This window comes from Nelusetta ayraudi, unplaced genomic scaffold (assembly GCF_046127955.1).
Source record: "Nelusetta ayraudi isolate G7.1 ecotype Tasmania unplaced genomic scaffold, CSIRO-AGI_Nayr_v1 ptg000034l, whole genome shotgun sequence".
In the NCBI taxonomy this organism is placed as follows: domain Eukaryota; kingdom Metazoa; phylum Chordata; class Actinopteri; order Tetraodontiformes; family Monacanthidae; genus Nelusetta; species Nelusetta ayraudi.
In genome coordinates, this window is record NW_027466084.1 from 5,786,994 (window position 1) to 5,803,603 (window position 16,610).

A 16,610-nucleotide genomic window follows, 5' to 3' on the forward strand; every position below is an offset into this window, starting at 1 on the left:
AACTTCAGTGAGCCCTTCGTTCTCGCTGTTGATGCGTCGTTTGATGGCATTGGCGCAGTCCTGTCTCAAGTGCCACCAGGTGAGACTGTTGCTCGACCTGTCGCTTTCGCCAGCAAGACACTGTCCCGATCACAAATTAACTATCCAGCGCACAGGTTGGAATTCCTGGCGTTAAAATGGGCCATTTGTGACAAGTTTGGTCATTGTCATTGCCCATTGTCCTACATCTTAACAAAGCCATGTTTGGACGCATGTGAACAAAGATGGGTTGCTAAGCTTGCCGCATTCGATTTCGATCTGAAGTATGTCCCTGGCGTTAAGAACGTTGTCGCTGATGCGCTAAGCCGCGAGCCATTCGTTCAGTCATGTATCAGTCAACGTCTGATGAAAGAGCCCTACGTTGCACTGCTGGACAAAGTTAATGGCGTCGTCAGGGGTACAGTGCAAGATGCCTTCCGGCTGACAACTGCCAAGTTCTTCAAGAAAGGGAACCAAGACCATCCGATTCTGATGCTGAAGCCGTTATTTTATTTTGAAAGGTGACCCGCAGCTATTTTAGGTCGAGAAAAAAAAATGGCCGAAATGTTTGTTTGATGGAAAGCGGGTCAAGCCGGAGTGGTTGGTGAGCCAAAAATTCTTTTGACCTCACGTTGTCTGTGTTGCCTCGAACCAAAAACTCAAGAAGGAAAATAAACGAGTTAAATGGAACCCACGTCTCATCAATTTATGAATGATGTAGTGGTGCTGGTATGACGGACGGACATTGAAGACACCTGAGCGTCAAAGGTAAAGAGCGGCTACATGAATGAAAACTGTGGAACTACACAGTCAATCAACACAATCAACACATTGAACACACAAACACATCACATCCTTCCTTCATTTGGCAGCAGACAATAAAACAGCAGTTGGATCAAAGATGCAGTGGAGTCCGAAGAGACGCCAGTGAAGGATCTCTGATCCAGTGGAGCTCCAAGCTGCAGTGACTTTACACACAACTGAGCATCATGTTGAGTTGAAGCAGCAGATCAGAGCAACACTGTCAGTCACAACAGGACGTGTTGACACTCAGTGGCTGCAACACACTGGAGTGTGAAGCTGCACTGAGGACACTGTAGTGGAGACACTGAGGACCTGGGGCTTCATTTACAAAAACGTACATGGATTTCATCCTGAAACAAAAAAATCTGGATGTTCAAAATGTTGCAAACGCACAAACGCACACCCATTTCCTTTGAGAGTCCCAATCCTCGTGGAATTGATCGCACATGAGCACGAGCCCTGCTCCTCCCTCGGAACACCTCCACATACAAAGCGTTGTCCCCCCTTGTTGGAAATCCAACATGCTGGTGGACTTTTGGAAAAACAGTCTTGAGGTCAGCATGACTAAAATCTCCAGTGAGGATGGTAAAGCTTTTGGGTTTGCTGTCTGTTGATCACTGATGGCCTGGTACAGTTCATTGAGTGCAGCGTTCCTCTCACTGCTGTTGTTGGTGGGAGGGATGTAAACTGCAACTAGCAAAATGGCAGTAAACTGCCAGGGCAGATAGAATGGACGGCACTTTATGATCATCAACTGTGCCAGTGGTGAACAGTGTTTGCATACCACTGCAGTGTCCCGGCACCACGCACCACAGATGTAAACGCATGCCGCACCACCGCGGGACTTCCCTCCATTTACATGATGATGGTGATGGTGATGATGATGATGATGATGATGATCAGACATTAATGAGTCTTGATTCACTATCACTGTCTTTAGAATCTCACATGTCGACCACAACTTCTCTCTCTGCTCTCCTTCATCCAGTGAACTCTCAGAGCTTCAGTGTGCAGTGGTGTCTTCAGCTCTGCAGTCCAGCCCCTCCCACCTCACACTGCTGGACCTGAGTGAGAACTTCCTGAACGATCCTGGAGTGAAGCTGCTCTGTGCTGGACTGCAGAGTCCAAACTGCAGACTGGAAGTTCTCAGGTCAGTTCCTGCTTTCTACTGGTGGACAGTGTGTGTCAGCAGATGACAACTGGTGTGTAACACTGCTCAGTGTGAAGACTTTGAAGCAGATATTAAAGACTCATCTAGACAAAGTGGATGTTGTTGATATTTTCATGTCAACAATCTGCAGCCAGAAAAGACTTTGGATGGTGGAAGAAAGTGTGGAAAATGTCTCCAGTCACTTTGGAGCTCAATGGAAGTTGTTGATTGGTGATGAAGGTCACATGACTGAGCAGAAGATCGTGTGAAGAAATATTAGAGGCAGATTAATAGTGCAGCAGTATTTCTTCATCTTGTCCTTTGAATGTGTTTGACTTGTAACGACACTCTGATGACTGAAAACAGCCACAAGCACACAAAGGACTCACTGATTATTTTCCATCTTCACTGCTGATTGGCTGCACACTGACTGACACACTGCTGTTGTTATTGTGTTGACAACCCACTGGCACAATGACTCCTTTGAGGGAATGACTCAGTGATCCCAACAGCTGCACATCTGGATCATCAACAGGGAGAAATGACTCTGAATATGACATTTACACCATGGAAGAAATCAAATATTGATTCTTTATTCAGGCTGGAGAACTGCTGGTTGACAAAGCTCAGCTGTGATTGGCTGCTCTCAGCTCTGAAGTCCAACCCCTCCCACCTCAGAGAGCTGAACCTGAGTTGGAACCACCTTAAGGATTCATCAGTGAAGGAGCTGAGTGGTTTTCTGCAGAGTCCAGACTGTAAACTGGAGACTCTGAGGTCAGTTCACCCTCTTCACTCTACAACTTCTATCACTCTTGTTGTTGTTGTCATGATTTTCACTTCACTGCTGTTGGAAATTCAATTTGCAGACACTTTTTTTTTGATAATGAATGAAAGGGCGTGTTTTCATTGCCTCACCTCGCCTCGCCATGGTATGGTGTTAGGGTGTTTGCACTGGCCGCTACACAGTTGTAGGGGGCGCTGTTTTGGTACCTCAATCCCCCAGGGTCCGAGCAAGACGAAGCGAGTTTAGTGGTGACGTAGCGACGAGCAGGGCACTGGATTGGCTCCGTGTCCGCGTCGATGTTCCCTGTCAGAGCAGACATCCACGCCAACTCCTTTGACACAGAACTTCCGTGTCAGGTACATTTTACCGTGAATACAAGTAGCTACTATTGGTGTTGTACAAATACATTTATGTGTATACAGTTTTTGAAAACAGCTTTTTCAATACATGTTTACTTTCGTCTTTTGGGGAGAGGCAGGCGAACCGGGAATGCCCTCGACGTCGCGAGTGTGTTCAACCATATTCGCGAAAACGACAAACGGCAAATGGCGAAGCGCTCGGTAAAGAAAACAAATCGAGTTGCTCCTGCGTGAGGCGCGGTAAGCTAGGGAACCCCAGGAGTCTTGAGGAGAGAAGAAATAGTGATTCGTCGAGAGGACGTGGCTCTTGGCCGCGAGGAAGCCTCAAACACCGCGGCATATAACAAAGTCGTCCTTAGCTCGCGAGGGCAGCTATTTCAAATAAGGAGGCGTGTTTACTGTCTGTTTTTCTGTTTGTTTGTTTTTAAATAAACGCTATTTCCCGTTGTATCCGTCTCGTGTTTACTTTTGGTGAAAATATGAAGGTTGAACTACACATTTGCTCGCATGGAAAACGAAACAATAAATTATAAATGTTGCTGCATAAATGATCAACTGTGACTTCAGTGAGGGAAAGTGTTCTTTCTTGAACAGAAAAGCAACCACAGACCGAGCAGCAGGTATGAAACAACTTCTACTTTGTCCATCGCTGCGCTGTTGTGTATCGCACAGAAGTGATGCTGGGGAAAACATTGTCCCGCTTTACCGTGTCGACTCCGCCCACGGTCTCGTAATCACAGAGCCAATGAAAACGCAATCGTACCGAGGCGAACCGTGGTGAGGCAAGGCAATTAAAACACGCCCTAAACTGGGCTTGAAGGTACAGTGGGTAAAATCCTCCCATCTAGTGGTCAGATTGCAGACTGCTTTTGTTGCAGATTCTGAAGTCGACGTTTCACTTTGATGTTCAGAGTGATGACACCCTGGTAAAATTCCATCGTTATAAACTCTCCATCATTTCTTCTCTATTCAGGTTGGAGTACTGCTGGTTGTCAAAGCTCAGCTGTGATTGGCTGCTCTCAGCTCTGAAATCCAACCCCTCCCACCTCAGACACCTGGACCTGAGTCAGAACCAGCTGCAGGATTCATCAGTGAAGGTTCTGAGTGGTTTTCTGCAGAGTCCAGACTGTAAACTGGAGACTCTGAGGTCAGTTCACCCTCTTCACTCTACAACTTCTATCACTCTTGTTGTTGTCGTCATGATTTTCACTTCACTGCTGTTGGAAATTCAATTTGCAGACACTGGTTTGTGTTTGAAATGAGTGGAACTGGGTTTGAAGCAGGGGTGTCCATTAGGTCAATCGTGTGGAGTCCTCGTCACTTCCAGCAGGTAGAATGGTTCAGGCAGGAACTCAGTGATCTTGGTCATAATGTACGATGTGCTGGATTTTGTTTTTATATGTGCTGGATTTTACAGTCAAAGGTAAATGAGACGAATCGGCTTCTGCACTGCTCAGATCAAATAAAGAGACATAAAGCAGATTTCATTTTAAATCTGAAACTATAATAATTGTTAAAATCAATGTATACTTCAGATACCTGCATTCTGTATGAGAGCAGACAGGGACAGCAAAAAGAGTTTGGCTGTTGTTTTCTTTAAATACACGCCAAACTACCGTGCTTGTCACGTGAGCTTGCAATCCTGGCGTAAACTGACGGAGACGCCTCACTCGCAAAATACGCTTCAAAGTCACGCACAGCAGAAGCACTGGAGATCCTGGGAGATGCTGCTAGCAAAACATCTGCGTTTTACACACACACACACACACACACACACACACACACACACCGATTGTATAGTAGGTAGATCTTTTTGACTTGGTAATTTTAAAAGTAGCTTGCATGTTGAAAAAGTGTGAGCACCCCTGGTTTAAAGGTACAGAGTGTAAAATCCTGCCATCTGGTGGTCAGATTTCAGATTGCAGCGCTCATTCACTCACCCTCTCTCCTTTGTTGAGTGTCAGATTCTAAAGTCGACATTTGACTTTGATTCTAAACTCTCCATCATTTCTTCTCTATTCAGGTGATCAGGTGATATTCAGGTATCCTGGACCTGGGTCAGAACCAACTGCAGGATTCATCAGTGAAGGAGCTGAGTGGTTTTCTGCAGAGTCCAGACTGTAAACTGGAGACTCTGAGGTCAGTTCACCCTCTTCACTCTACAACTTCTATCACTCGTGTTATTGTTGTCATGATTTTCACTTCACTGCTGTTAGAAATTCAGTTTGCAGTCACTGGTTTGTGTTTGAAATGAGTGAAACTGGGTTTGAAACAGGGGTGCCCATTAGGTCAGAGAGAGAGAGAGAAAGAGAGAGAGAGAGAGAGAGAGAGAGAGAGAGAGAGAGAGAGAGAGAGAGAGAGAGAGAGCTTTAAGAGTGGAGTCCTCGTCACTTACAGCAGGTAGAATGGTTCAGGCAGGAAGTCAATGATTAGAAAACACGGGGGTTGTGGTTGATCTTGGGGTGAATTCCAATTCCTCCCTTAACCCTCAATCTCAACCCTCAATCTCAAAAATGCGCGCTCTCTGCTAGGTGCAAATGCTGTCCCGATTCTAAGAACGTCCAGTTGAGGGAGGAGATTAAGGGCTGTATCGCCCTCAATATTGAGATTCTCCGGGACCACCCTTGGCAGTGAGGGCTACCCAGAAGGCATTGCGTATTTTCGCCAAGACATCTTCGAAAAAGATGGCGACGAAAAAGCGAGCTACAAATGGAAGTATTTTCTTAGTTAATAAAGATATAAATATTACGAAACCATTTTATTGTCTTAGTTTAAGAGTTTTTTATGGATTATTGACATCGTTACGTTTTCTGCAGAGTCCAGACTGTAAACTGGAGGCTCTGAGGTCAGTTCACCCTCTTCACTCTGCTGCAGTTATTATTGTCATGACTTTGAATTGAGTTTGTTGGAATTCACTTTGATTCCATTAGAAATATGTAAAACTAGTTTTAAATTACACACACACACACACACACACACGTATGCGCACATACGCACTCACGCACGCACGCACACACACACGCGCGCGTGCGCGCGCACACCCAACTGTGAATGACACTCTCCATCATTTATTCCGTATTCAGGTTGGAGAGGTGCAGGTTGTCATAGATCAGCTGTGATTGGCTGCTCTCAGCTCTGAAGTCCAACCCCTCCCACCTCAGAGAGCTGGACCTGGCTGAGAACTATCTTCAGGATCAGTTAAGGAGCTGAGTGGTTTTCTGCTGAGTCCAGACTGTAAACTTGAGACTCTGAGGTCAGTTCACCCTCTTCACTCTACAACTTCTATCACTCTTGTTGTTGTCGTCATGATTTTCACTTCACTGCTGTTGGAAATTCAATTTGCAGACACTGGTTTGTGACAGTAATGAATGAAACTGTGCTTGAAGGTACAGTGGGTAAAATCCTCCCATCTAGTGGTCAGATTGCAGATGCTGAAGTGGACATTTCACTTTGTTTTTCAGAGTGATGACACCCAGGAAAAACTCTCTATCATTATAAACTCCATCATTTATTCTCTGTTCAGGTTGTGGGGCTGCAATTTGTCAGAGCTCAGCTGTGATTGGCTGCTCTCAGCTCTGAAGTCCAACCCCTCCCACCTCAGAGAGCTGGACCTGAATATGAACCCCCTGAAGGAGTCATCAGTGAAGGAGCCACTGATGGATCTTGTCTACAGCAGTGACCATCAATTGAAGAGTGTGAGGTTAGTACTGGTTTGGAACCAGTGGATGATGGTTCCAGCACCAAAGCCAGTTGATCCCACAGCAGAGGTCCAGTGTTCCCAGTCACAGTGTGAGAGGAGGATGGTGACGTCCAGCTGCTCCTCATTCATCCAACATCTGCTGCCAAACTGCTTCTTCTCTCAGTTCACCACTCAATTATTGATCAGTTCATCTTCATCAGGCCTCAGTATCAGTCCTACACTCCATGGTCACATGACCTTCTGATGTTCCACACTTGACATGTGACTGAGAGTCTGCTTCTTCTCACCAGTCACTCCATCATCTCCATCAACAGTCAACGTCTCTGTGATGATGCGTTCAAGGACCGTGAGTCCTGACTCCTGCTGTCTCTTCTTATCTTTGCAGGTGGTGGTGAGGATGAGGAGAGTGAAGAGGAGAGCTCCATCTAGTGGTGGCTGACAGAACTACAACCAGTGGAGCCAAACAGCAAGCTGCACGCACCAACACTGTGTGGGCGTGTCACGACCTTTGACCCCAGTGCAGCCTGGTGGCTGGCGGACTGCCTTTCCCTACAAGCTGCTGTGGTTACTGGGAGAGACGTCCCAGAAGCCACTGGTGGAGCTGAATCCTCAGTGGAAGAAGCAGGACTTGGAGCAGCTGCTCAGTGAAGGCAGCAGCAACACAACCACTGCTTCTGCTCTCATCATCCACGGCTGGAACATCTCAGCATGAAGGTTCCACACATCAACAACACACTGCTCTGCTCTCACTTCAGAGTTCTATAACATCTTCATTTTGGAGGTGAAAAATACTTTTCAAGAGACTTTATTTCTGCTTCATGATCTTAAATAAGGAAATCATGTGGAAAAGATAAAGTGATTCACAACACCTGTGATGGGAGCTCAAATCATTATTGAATTATAAGTAAGACAAAAGAAGTTTCCCTCAAAATAATTCATGGTTTTGATGCTTGCCAGATGTTTGTGTGGAGATTTCAGAAGGACGTCAATGAATCAGAAGGAAACCAGATCATTTATTTTATGTAATTATGTTATATCATCCTAACTTTGTTACGAGCTCAAACATTATATTTCAATGATTCAATATTCTGACAATAAAAGCCATCACAACCTCTGACCTGTGTAACCTTGACCTCAACTGAGGTTTCATTTCTGCTGCTTTAACACTTGGATTATATATCTCCTGAAGTCCTGCCATGGGGATTCTCCATATCTAAATAACTTGTGTACTCAAACCTTCTGTAGGCCATACCCACTTCTCCACTAGGTCTCAACATAAACCACATGAATCAATGAAAATAAATCTCACTTTTACAAACAAATCCAATTCAGTTCAAATATAATTTAAATAAAATAAATGATACATTATAATGAATCACCAACAGATAAATCAATGCTGGATATGAGGTGGTTTGCCCTCTCTGGGTCGGTGGGGAGGCCCTGCCTCAGGGGGAGGAGTTCCAGCATCTCGGGGTCTTGTTTGGGACGCCTCCCTGGGGAGGTGTTCCAGGCATGTCCCACCAGGAGGAGACCCTGCTGGAGGGACCAGGTCTCTGGGCTGGACTGGGAAGCCTTGGGGTCCCACTGGAGGACCTGGAGGAGGTGACTGGGTCCAGGGAAGTCTGGGGGTCTCTGCTGAGGCTGCTGCCCCCGAGACCTGACTCCAGATACGGCAGTAGAAGATGGATGGATGGATGGATGGATGGTTGCCAGGTGATTGAACATTTCATAAAAACAGACTCTGCATTATAACTTCTATTACACTCTAAATAACTCACTCCAATATAACTGCACTCGTCCTTCTCTCACATTACATTGGATCACAATGACCAAACAACACAACAAAGACAATGATCCAACTGTACTGCCACGTCCAGACTCAGTGTAGGTCTGTAGGCCTCTTGGACCTTCATGTGAACCACTGCGTGTTGACTGGAGGTGAAACATGGCTGACTGCTGTCCTCCTACCTGGACAATGCAATCTCACTTTCAATCTCACAGCCACTAAAAAACCTGATTGTGATTGAGAGGTCCTCAGCAGCCAATCACTGTTGGGAGTCCAGCCTTCAAACACTCCTCCTGAATCCACAGTCACATCTGTCAGCATCTGGAACTTTGGCCCTGATCCTCCACACCACACAACTTGGGATGACAGCGCCACCTACCTGGATCCTTTCAGCAGCCAGTCCATGTTCTGACCCGTTTCCACTGTGGCCTGTTGGCTCATCTGGACCGGAGTCTGGATCATCAGTGTCCAGGTTCATGGAATCTGTCAGAGTGCCGCCGTCCTGTGATGTAATGATAGAGAATCACTCTATTTATACTAATGTGCAGAACCACTAGAGTGTCATTTCTTCACTGCTGTCAGCAACAAGCATTTGGTGTCACACTGGTGTACAACACTTATGGGCTAATTAATAAGAAATGACATATTTATGAATCACCCGCAATGCCCAGATTGTTGCTGCTTATCTGCTGATATGAGCCGTCAACTGTTGCAATATAGAACCACGGGCAGGAAATTACAATTAGTGTAGAGTGTATTATAATTTAAAAGTTTACTTACGGTAGTTCTTTAAAGAATTTAGCAGGGATGGAACAGGCTAACGTGACGACGTCACTTGTAAAACGGTAGGAGCTCAACCTGCTGTCACGGTGAAAACTATGTGTTACGTCCCATCTAGGGGGACCGAGACACAACGTGTGGGACACCTTCCCCCACTCCCAAGCCTCATTAATTTCTCACGGCAGTTGGCGGTTTTCAACAAAAACATTTATTGATCAGTAAATGAAATAAACAAAACAACTTAACCGGTGGGCAGCAAAGGCTTCAGGGTGGGCCCAGGCCAAAATAATACACCAAATTCCAACTAGCTCGCCTTAAGAACTAACTAAAGAAAGAAAGAGAACCCAAATACAGAAAGGCTAACCTCCCTACATACTTAATAAACAGGAGAAAAGAGGGGACAAGGAAAATGGCAGCCCACCCCTACGGCTGAGTGCTCGAACACCATTTCAGAAGTGACTAACTGCAGAGTTGGGAGCGGAGGAGGGATGACCGTCAGGCTGGCTCGACTGCTCCTCCTTCTGAGCCATGGCGCGTCCAATCAGCAGCCAACATCCAGGACCGCACCTGCAAGGCATCATCCACTCTCACACACACACAGACACAAACATAGAGGCACCTAGACCCACCTGTGGGTCATAACACCCCCTCCCTTAAGAACTAAACCCTATTAACATACCGACAAACAAAACTAAACAAGAAAACCCTCAGTTCCCCCGAAATAAGAATTTCGCAGCTAGTCCACATGTACACGTGATAATGCATCTGCCAACACAATATCAAGATCCCTAGATAGTAAGTTTGATAGATGGATAGAAATAGATAAGTTAGTTAAAGTTACACACACGCACATACATATATGTATATATATATATATATATATATATATATATATACATACAAAACAAAAAGAAAGTGTCACATCCACTTGTAGTGCATTATTTTTGCCAGCAAGCTTCTCTTTTTACGACTGACCACATTGACCCATATTTTCCATATACTCACCTGAATCAGGTACCCTGCAAGGGCAACGACCTTCCCCGAGGTGATCGGTGGAGTGACGAGCAACCAGCACGTGACCTCTACGACGAGCTTCTACCCACGGAAGTGCCATAGGAGGACACGGATTAAATAGTATGGCTTGTCCACCAGAAGGCTGTATTATGGTGTACATAATATAAAACTTCGGCCCAGTTCTGCTTGTATTGCATTGTATTGGTTGGTGTTCCTGAAGTTTCATTTTTCATCCCTTTTTATTTTTTAATCCATGTTTGTGATGAAATAGTATTGTGAATCGCTAGCTCGCTATGCATGCTGGGAAACAGCGTCACTCAAGGAAGTTTTCGCTTCGCTGACACGGTCCTGAAGGGAAGTGGGTTTTAGTGCACTGGAACGGGATGAATGTGTTTAATCAAGCACTACAAACCTGATTAATTGTCTTAATACTTCACTTGGAATGGCCATATTGTTTAGGATTAGAATTAGATGACAACTTGTTCACAATATTTGCAACTATTCAATTTGACCAGCAGGTGTCAGTAGAAGACGAAATTTCATGTTGACTATTTCCTAATGGAAGTGCTCTCTTGACGTTGGATTTTTCTCATAATTATTTGAAGTGTAGGCCTGTATCTGCACACAATTTGGAATTCGTCCCAGCACCCTGAACTGTAAATTTGGACGGTGTAAAATGAAAATGGCCAGCTGCAGCAGAAAAGTGGACCCATATATATATATATATATGTATGTATATATCTGCAATTCATATTTTAACGGTTTATATAGACCCCTCAGGCTCCATTCAAAATGGGGGTTATTGTAGGAGAGTTGCAGTCAACTGAGATTTGGAGAGAGTTTGGATTACTAGATTTTGGATAGTGTTTATACTTTGGAGTTTTTTGAGACTAGATAGCGTTTAGTTTGGAGATAGTTTTGAGAACTTAGGGAGAGAGTGAGGAGAGGAGAGGTGATAGGATGGAGCCCCCTGTCCTGTACATCAATGTCCATGTTACACAAGCATCTATGCCAGGGGTGCCCATTACGTCCATCGCAATCTACTGGTCAATTGCGAAGGGAGTTTGGGTCTATCGCATGGAGAGAGAGAGGGAGAGAGGGAGTGAGTGTGTGAGAGAGAGAGACAGAGAGAGAGAGAGAGAGAGAGAGAGAGAGAGAGAGAGAGAGAGAGAGAGATCCGCGTCAATTACAGCAGGTAGAATCGTTCAGGCAGGATTAGAAAACACGGTGGATCTGGTTGATTTTGGTCATCATGTACGATGTGCTGGATTTTGTTCTTATATGTGCTGTGCTTTACATTCATTCATACATTCATTTTCCATACCCGCTTAGTCCCGAACTCAGGGTCACGGGGGTCTGCTGCAGCCTCTCCCAGCTGTCTTAGGGCGAAGGCAGGGGACACCCTGGACAAGGGTGTCCAGGGTAAATGTGACGTATCGGCTTCGGCACTATTCAGATCAAATAAAGACCAGACAGGGACAGGAAAAAGAGTTTCGCTGTTGTTTTACACGCAAAACTACCGGGGTTGTCGCATGAGCTTGCAATCCTGGCGTAAACTGATGGAGACGCCTCGCTCGGAAAATGCGCTTCAAAGTGCACACGCACTGCAGACGCGCCAAAGATGCTGGGAGATGCTGCTGGCAAAACGTCTGCATCACACACACACACACACACACACACACACACACACACACACACACACACACACACACCAATTATCCCTAACCTATGCGCTGGAAAACACAAAACTATACAGCAAAACATCTTAACGTAAACACACTTTTATTGATAAAATCAAACATAGGCAGATATAACCTAAACAATTTTAAACCATGAGTTTTCTGTGCAATGATGAGCATAAATGCACAAGGGAACATGTTGACCCATTTAATCCTTTCTTTCTTTATCATTGGACTACAAATATATTTCTGAATGAATATGTTTTCCTGTTTTATAGGAAGTGGATCTTTTTGACTTGCTCATTTTAAAAGTAGCTTGCATGTTGAAAAAGTGTGAGCACCCCTGATCTATGCCCTTTTCCAAGTCCCACAATCACTTTCACTGTCATCTGCCTGATTACACCCATGCCATTTTCAGAAAAAAATTGCACAAACAGAATACATTCAAAAAATGTATCATACACATAGTTATCAAGTCAAGTTATTTATTTATTGTCATTGTTGAACAAAGTTAACAACAAAATTTGTTTGGAGCATCCCCATAACCACTGGCATCAGTACCGATAAAAATAATCATAAATAAGTGAGAAAAAATAAATATATATATATATATATATATATATATATATATATATATATGTGTGTGTCATTCATTTTTTGCAATTCATAGTCATTCCCAACAGACACAAAAATTCAATGCATCACACGTGGTTCAGACACAGCTTGCCTATGATTGTACATTTGTCCAGTAGGTGGTTTCGTGTGCACATGAAGCTTCGAACCAGTTGGCTCAAGTGGTTCAATGCCTCATGAGGCTTCACCTCACCATCACTTGTCGTGACACACAGCTTGCTGTTTGGCTCCACTTTTTGTAGTTCTGTCAGCCACCACTAGATGGAGCGCTCCTCTTCAGTCTCCTCCTCATCCTCCCTCACCTCCACCTGTAGAGAGAAGAAGAGACAGCAGGAGTCAGGACTCACGGTCCTTGAACGCATCATCACAGAGACGCTGACTGTTGATGGAGATGGTGGAGTGACTGGTGAGAAGAAGCAGACTCTCAGTCACATGTCTAGTGTGGAACATGTGAAGGTCATGTGACCATGGAGTGTTGGACTGATACTGAGGCCTGATGAAGATGAACTGATCAATAATTGGGTGGTGAACTGAGAGAAGAAGCAGTTTGGCAGCAGATGTTGGATGAATGAGGAGCAGCTGGACGTCACCATCCTCCTCTCACACTGTGACTGGGAACACTGGACCTCTGCTGTGGGATCAACTGGCTTTGGTGCTGGAACCATCATCCACTGGTTCCAAACCAGTACTAACCTCACACTCTCCAGTTGATAGTCTCTGCTGTGGACAAGATCCATTAGTGGCTTCACTCCTGAATCCTGCAGCTGGTTCCCATCCAGGTTAAGGTGTCTGAGGTGGGAGGGGTTGGACTTCAGAGCTGAGAGCAGCCAATCACAGCTGAGCTCTGACAAACTGCAGCACCACAACCTGAATAGAGAATAAATGATGAAGAGTTTATAATGATGGAGAGTTTTTCCAGGGTGTCATCACTCTGAAAATCAAAGTGAAATGTCCACTTCAGAATCTGCAATCTGCAAGCTGACCACTAGATGGGAGGATTTTACACACTGTACCTTTAAACCCAGTTTCATTCATTTCAAACACAAACCAGTGTCTGCAAATTGAATTTCCAACAGCAGTCAAGTGCAAATCATGACGACAACAACAAGAGTGATAGAAGTTGTCGAGTGAAGAGGGTGAACTGACCTCACACTCTCCAGTTTACAGTCTGGACTCTGCAGAAAACCACTCAGAACCTTCACTGCTGAATCCTGCAGCAGGTTCTCACTCAGGTCCAGGTGTCTGAGGTGGGAGGGGTTGGACTTCGGATCTGAGAGCAGCCAATCACAGCTGAGCTTTGACAACCTGCAATACTCCAACCTGAATAGAGCATAAATGATGGAGAGTTTATAATGATGGAGAGTTTTTCCAGGGTGTCATCACTCTGAAAATCAAAGTGAAATCGACTTCAGAATCTGACACTACAGAATAAAATGGGAGAGGGAGGGCGAGCGAACGAGTGCTGCACTGTGGAGTCCATTACTGGCTCTTGATGATGTTGCTGTCTGGGCCCCCTTGCACCAAAGTAGGATTGCGTCATCCAAGATGAGTCACTAAGCTTTCAGCGTTCAACCAATCCACAACACGTGTGTCCAGGCTTCATGGGTCGCACTAAAAGCCATCCAGGATGAGAAGACACGGATCCATCAAGCCAGGTGAAAGCTGTCCTGGATCAGTGCGCAATGCTCGCGGCTTCCTTCCATAGACCCCGGTTATGGAGCTGGGATTGACGGATTGGCCATCTTTGACCTCCTCAGAAGCCTCCATGAGGATTTGCGCCTGGGACGGGGATTCAGACTCTCTACCGTCCAGTGTCACAACAACAAGCTCATGTTACTCTTTGATGTGTCTTCATGTTTCTATAATAATAATAATAACAATAAACTTTATTTATATAGCACTGCTCATACACAACATGTGCAACCCACAGTGCTTAACAAAATAAAACAAAACAAAACAAAGAAAGGTAATAATAATAATAATAAGAACAACAATCATAATAATAACAATGAGAAAAAATAAAAAGCTCCACTGCCCCTCCCCCCACCCCATACGAACCCACCCCTCCCCACCAACGCACACAGACAAACGCCCACCCCCATATTCACACAGACATTAGATAACACGGCTTGGCACTGAAGAATCTGATGAGGAAAGGCCACTATGGGGAGCCGTCCACACAAGGGGGCACCATGGCCTGCAGCGCCCCTATGGGCAGACCAGGCGTAGCTCCCACCGTGAAGGGCCCCCCATGAGGAAACACTGGCACTAAAAGTATAAAAGGGAGAATAATCATAACGAGAAATAAACCAAATACATAAAAATAAAGTGTGAAACAGTGGCATAAAAATGGGTAACCATTATAAAAGTATAAAAATCAATTGAAGGGCATAAAAATAGTAAAACGGCATAACATTAGTGGAGTAAGAGAGAGAAGAGTAAAAGAAGTCAGTTAAACGGCAGGTTAAAAAGGTACGTCTTGAGCCTCCCCTTAAAAATATCAACAGTCTCTGCGGCCCTGAGGCTCTCTGGCAGGCTGTTCCACCGAGTAGGGCCGTAATGGCTGAAAGCAGCCTCACCATGGGTTTTTTTTTGACTCGGGGAACAGTTAACAGGCCAGTGCCAGAAGACCTAGGATATGATGAAAGCAGGTCAGTTAGATAAGATGGGCCAAGACCGTTGAGACATTTAAAAACTAATAAGAGAACCTTAAAATCAATCCTGAAGCGGACGGGGAGCCAATGCAGCGACTTTAAAAGCGATGTAATGTGTTCCCTTCCTCTGGTCCTAGTCAGCACACGTGCGACTGAGTTTTGTAGTATTTGTAGACTGTAAACACTCTTTTTGGGAAGACCAGAGAGCAGGGCATTGCAATAATCTAGTCTACAAGAAATAAAAGCATGCATTAGCACCTCCATGTTGAAGAGGAACGGGCGGATTCTGGCTATTTTCTTTAGATGATAAAAACCTATCTTTGTAATATTTTTTATATGTGGAACAAAGGTGAGCTCAGAATCAAAAACAACGCCCAGATTCTTTACAAATTGCGAGGGTTTAAAATCCCGACGTTTTGGTAAAAGTTCCTCTCTCCGGCCTTCAGGACCAATAACTAAAACCTCAGTTTTGTCCTGGTTAAGCTGTAGGAAATTCTCTGCCATCCATGATTTGATATCTAAAATACAGTTTAAAAGGGAATCAATTGGCGCTGTGTCATCAGGAGACACGGCAATGTACATTTGTGTATCATCAGCATAGCTGTGGAAGCTGATGCCGTGTTTCCTTGCGACATCCCCCAAGGGAAGCATTTTACAGATTAAAAAGAACCGGACCTAAAATTGACCCTTGGGGGACCCCACATCTAATTTCATGCATTCTGGAGGAGCACGTATCCATACTTACAAAGAAACATAGATCTGTGAGATAAGAACGAAACCAGTTAAAAACAGTACCTGACAGGCCCACCAGGTTTCTGAGTCTATTTAATAAAATATGGTGATCTACTGTATCAAAAGCAGTGCTTTGATCCAGTAGCACCAAGACTGTCAGCTTCTGAGAGTCTGCGTTACACCTGAAATCATTGACGATCTTTAAAAGGGCTGTCTCAGTACTGTGGTTCTTTCTAAAACCAGATTGATAATTCTCTAAAATATTGTTTGTATTTAAAAAGTAATTTACTTGGTTAAAAAACAGTTTTTCTAAAATCTTACTTAAAAACGGTAAGTTGGATACAGGTCGGTAGTTATTAAAAATGTTTGGATCCAAGTTGCTCCTCTTCAAAAGGGGCCTCACCACCGCCGTTCTAGAGGCAGCAGGGAAAACACCCGTCTGAAGAGAGCAATTGACAATATATAAAATCTGCTCCTCAAAGAACCCATAAAGTGACTTTAAGAGTGACGTGGGAAT

At 44.7% G+C, this 16,610-nt stretch overlaps 2 protein-coding genes across 2 annotated transcripts in view; both read right to left on the reverse strand.

The window, feature by feature from the left end:
* Positions 1-16,610, reverse strand: part of LOC142892538 (uncharacterized) — a 317,526-nt gene that overhangs the window by 38,966 nt on the left and 261,950 nt on the right. The window lies entirely within an intron of this gene.
* On the reverse strand, positions 12,941-15,625 carry LOC142892510 (ribonuclease inhibitor-like). The gene is made up of 4 exons (XM_076032727.1): positions 15,612-15,625; positions 13,854-14,027; positions 13,401-13,574; positions 12,941-13,015 (listed from the first exon to the last, which is right to left on the reverse strand). The coding sequence occupies exons 1-4, from the start codon at positions 15,623-15,625 to the stop codon at positions 13,006-13,008; spliced, it is 372 nt and encodes a 123-aa protein (XP_075888842.1). The 3' UTR covers positions 12,941-13,005.

Excerpts from the sequence above, each read along its gene's own strand:
- LOC142892510 (XM_076032727.1), bottom strand. Across the intron at positions 13,575-13,853 it reads TGTAAACTGGAGAGTGTGAG|GTTGTGGTGCTGCAGTTTGT; the intron begins GTCAGTTCACCC and ends TTCTCTATTCAG.